Source organism: Cebus imitator, unplaced genomic scaffold, assembly GCF_001604975.1.
Source record: "Cebus imitator isolate Cc_AM_T3 unplaced genomic scaffold, Cebus_imitator-1.0 Scaffold234, whole genome shotgun sequence".
NCBI lineage: Eukaryota > Metazoa > Chordata > Mammalia > Primates > Cebidae > Cebus > Cebus imitator.
In genome coordinates this window covers 2320006-2324817 of record NW_016107549.1, presented here as the reverse complement: position 1 = coordinate 2324817, position 4812 = coordinate 2320006, and the positions used below count along the sequence as shown (strand labels likewise).

Sequence of the window (4812 nt, the reverse complement as noted above, 5' to 3'; positions counted from 1 at the left end):
GTTGACCAGGATGGTCTCGATCTCTTGACCTCGTGATCCACCCGCCTCGGCCTCCCAAAGTGCTGGGATTACAGGCTTGAGCCACCGCGCCCGGCCATGTCATGAAATTTTAAAACCAGGTAAACACAACTGATAAGCCAAGCTTCAAATTTATTTATTTTTAGAATATTTTCCCCAAATATGTATTCTTCAGAGTAAACAGATGTTTAGTTTTTGTAAAAACATGGCCGGGTGCCGTGGCTCATGCCTGTAATCCCAGCACTTTGGGAGGCCGAGGCAGGCGGATCATGAGGTCAGGAGTTCAAGAGAAGCCTGGCCAACATAGTGAAACCCTGTCTCTACTAAACATACAAAAAATTAGCCGGGCATGGTGGTGGGCGCCGATAATCCCATCTACTAAGGAGGCTGCGGCAGGAGAATTGCTTGAACCTGGGAGGTGGAGGTTGTAGTGAGCCGAGATTGTGCCATTGCACCCTAGCCCAGAGAATTGAATCCATTCATACTCAAACAAATCAAACTTGGCATCAAGTCTGCACTTTCCCTGCTAATGTTAAAAATGCAAGTTTAATAGCTATTAATATAAAACAAATAACAAACAAATCCTTAGTAATTTCCTTCTCATTTTTCACAGACGTCATATGGTAGAAAGGCTCTATGAAAGTAAAGATGGTAGTCAGCATGGAGGAATTTTTAGCCAGTTTGTAAATCATAATCTGAGCAAGAAAATTCCTGGAGTGAAACTATGTGATAGCATTGTATATGGAGAAGTCAGCATGGGTCACTCATCCCTTAATAGACATATCAGAGATCATAGTGGACGTGAACCAAAGGAATATCAGGAATATGGAGAGAAGCCAGATACACGTAACCAGTATTGGAAACCCTTCAATTCTCACCACTCCTTTCGAACACATGAGATAATTCACACTGGAGAGAAACTCTATGATTGTAAGGAATGTGGAAAAACCTTCTTTTCTCTCAAAAGAATTAGAAGACACATAATCACACACAGTGGCTATACACCATATAAATGTAAGGTGTGTGGGAAAGCTTTTGATTATCCCAGTAGATTTCGAACACATGAAAGAAGTCACACTGGAGAGAAACCCTATGAATGTAAGGAATGTGGAAAAGCCTTCACTTGTATCACAAGTGTTCGAAGACACATGATAAAGCACACTGGAGATGGACCTTATAAATGTAAGGTATGTGGGAAACCCTTTCATTCTCTGAGTTCATTTCAAGTACATGAAAGAATTCACACTGGAGAGAAACCCTTTAAATGTAAGCAATGTGGTAAAGCCTTCAGTTGTTCCCCAACCTTACGAATTCATGAAAGAACCCATACTGGAGAGAAACCTTATGAATGTAAGCAGTGTGGGAAGGCCTTCAGCTATCTCCCCTCCCTTCGACTACATGAAAGAATTCACACTGGCGAGAAACCCTTCGTATGTAAACAATGTGGTAAAGCCTTTAGATCTGCCAGTACCTTTCAAATACATGAAAGGACTCACACTGGGGAAAAACCTTACGAATGTAAGGAATGTGGGGAAGCCTTCAGTTGTATCCCAAGCATGCGAAGACACATGATAAAGCATACTGGGGAAGGAGCTTACAAATGTAAGGTATGTGGGAAACCCTTTCATTCTCTGAGTCCATTTCGAATACATGAAAGAACTCACACTGGAGAGAAACCTTACATATGTAAACATTGTGGTAAAGCTTTCGTTTCTTCCACATCAATTCGAATACATGAAAGAACTCATACTGGAGAGAAACCCTATGAGTGTAAGCAATGTGGGAAAGCCTTCAGTTATCTCAATTCCTTTCGAACACATGAAATGATTCACACTGGTGAGAAACCCTTTGAATGTAAGCGATGTGGTAAAGCCTTTAGATCTTCTAGTTCCTTTCGACTACATGAAAGGACTCACACTGGACAGAAACCCTATCATTGTAAGGAATGTGGGAAAGCCTATTCTTGCCGTGCAAGCTTTCAGAGACACATGTTAACACATGCTGAAGATGGACCACCTTATAAATCCATGTGGGAAAGCCTTTAATGTTCTGGACTCATGTCAGATACATTACTCACACTGAAGAGAAGCCCTGTGAATGTAAGTGATGTGGGAAAGCATGAAGTTCTGTTAGTGCCTTTTTTAATACATGAAAGAAATAATTCTGGAGAGAAGCCATATAAATTTAAGTAACATGGGAAAGCCTTCAGTCATTTTAGTTCCTTTCAAATATATGAAATAACTCATCATGGAGAAAAACTGAACAAATCCTTTTTTGAAAGGAACCCATATTTGAGAGAAATCCTGTGTAAAGAGTGTGGGAAAGGTTTTGTCATCACACAATCCTGTGACACATATGAATGTGTAGTGGAGAGAACCCTGGTACATGTAAAGAGTGTGGGAGAGCTTTAGTCATTTCACTTCCATTTGAAGCCAGTAAATAACACATAGAAGAGAGAAAGCTCTTGAATATAAGCAGTGTCCAAACGTTTTTAGTCAGCTCACATGTTTTCAGCAACATGTAAGAATGTACCCTGGATCGAAACACTATAAATGTGAAAACCACAAGGAAGGTTTTCTTTTATAATAATACACTTGTAAAGTCATTTGAGGGCTCTGTGGCTTTGTGGGTTAAAGTACTTGTCTGGCAAACAGGAGATGCTGGGTGTCATTCCCCAGCAGGTCCTCATTAGTTGAGGTATTGAATTTGAATAGACTTTTCAACTCTGGCTGGGTGTGGTGGCTTACACCTGTAATCCCAGCACTTTGGGAGGCTGAGGCAGGAGGATCACTTGAGGTCAGGAATTTGAGACCGGTGTTCACAACATAGCAAGACCTCATCTCCAAAAAAAAAAGTCATTTGAAAACTTCTAATGTAGCAAAATCCTATAAATGTAAATACTTCAAAAAGCCTCATGCATAGCAGGTCATGTAGTTTCCAGAAAATATATAACCTGATGGAAATGTAGACATTATATATGTATATTTTGTTAGTGGCTCATATTTAAAATAGCTCTCTGGACTATGGTTTCAAATGCTTAATCTCACAAAGAAATGTTAAATTGATATAATCCTGCAAGTAATTTTAAAGCAATAGTGCATGAATTTCATAGGTAGCATTGTTTTAGGTCAGTAAATAAAATATTTGTCTTTCCATTTTGAAGTGTGTTTAATCCAACGAAGAATTTAAATGTGTTTCTCATATTTGGGTATGTTAAATTGTATATGGTTGCTTAATTGTTCTGTGATTGAGGACCATTGAAAAATAAGTCTTGATAAATGTTGGTATGAACCTACTTGCTTCATTTAGCAGGTTCTTGATTTCCTTCCCATATTATATATATTCCGTTATATTTATTAGAACAACTTCTCTTTTTCTTTTTTTTTTTTGTTTGAGACACGGTCTCTATGCTCTGTTGCCCAAGCTGGACTACAGTGGCATGATCTCGGCTCACTGCAACCTCTGCCTTGTGGGTTCAAGTGATTCTCCCACCTCAGCCTACCAAGTAGCTGAGACTACAGGCATATGCCGCCACACCTGGCCTATTTTTCATATTTTTAGTAGAGATGGGTTTCACCATGTTGGCCAGGCTGATCTGAAACTCCTGACCTCAAGTGATCTACCTTTCTCAGCCTCCTAAAGTGCTGGGATTACAGGTGTGAGCCACTACACCTGGCCCATTTTTTTCTTTTTGGCTCAAAGTATTTAATTTTCCTTGTTATTAAAGAGTTGGTATTAATTCTAAGTGTAAAGTGTATTACAGACTGTAGTCTCATGTGAATTATTATTTTAACCTGTTGCTCTTTACTCCTTGTTATTTATTCTGGCTGCTCTTTGTGTAATTGATTTTTGGATAAGGAGAGAGCTATGATGGGATAATAAAATCTAGAATGGGAGATGCCTTTCATGGATTGTGTCATGTCAGTCTGGGTAATGGGAACTAAACCTTTCAGACTTCATTTATTTCTTCTTTTCTTTCTCACTTTCCTTTTTTTTTTTCTTTCTTTCTGAAATAGGGTCTCACTCTGTCACCCAGGCTGGAGTGCAGTGGCATGATTGTAGCTCACTGTAACCTCAAACTCCCGAGCTCAGGTGGTCTTCTGACCTCTGCCTCCCAAGTGGCTGGAACTATAGGTATGTGCCACCAAGCCCAGCTAATGTTTTTGTTTTTGGTTTTTTAATTTTTTTTTTTTTTGTAGGATGGTATCTTGCTATGTTGCCCAGACTGGTCTCAAACTCCTGGCCTCAAGTGACGCTCTAGCCTCAGCCTCTTACAGCACTGGGATTATAGGCATAAGCCACTGTACCTGGCCCAGAATTTATTTCTTTTATGGTTACATGTAGACTGCATCAATGGCCTATATTTCTGGAAGGTTAGAATGCAGAAGTGGCCGGGTGCGGTGGCTCAGGCCTGTAATCCCAGCCCTTTGGGAGGCTGAGGTGGGTGGATCACGAGGTCAAGAGATCGAGACCATCCTGGTCAACATGGTGAAACCCCGTCTCTACTAAAAATATAAAACATTAGCTGGGCATGGTGGTGTGTGCCTGTAATCTCAGCTACTCAGGAGGTTGAGGCAGGAGAATTGCTTGAACCCAGGAGGTGGTGGTTGCGGTGAGCCGAGATTGCGTCATTGCACTCCAGCCTGGGTAACAAGAGTGAAACTCCGTCTCAAAAAAAAAAAAAAAAAAAAGAATGCAGAAGTGAAGGCATTAGTCAGATTTTGGAGGCATCATATGGGGAGAAAGATTAATACGGACTGTTTGGACATGGTTATCTAGATCTGTCCAAACAGC

At 40.4% G+C, this 4812-nt stretch overlaps 1 protein-coding gene across 1 annotated transcript in view; it reads left to right on the top strand.

Annotated features, from left to right (window-relative positions):
• Positions 1 to 3911, top strand: part of LOC108282071 (zinc finger protein 136) — a 24118-nt gene extending 20207 nt beyond the window's left edge. The window contains exon 4 of the mRNA XM_017497845.2: positions 632 to 3911. Within this exon, the coding sequence (XP_017353334.1) occupies positions 632 to 2063 (1432 nt within the window). The 3' untranslated portion in view covers positions 2064 to 3911. The remainder of the gene's footprint in view (positions 1 to 631) is intronic.
• Positions 3912 to 4812: the final 901 nt, after the last annotated feature.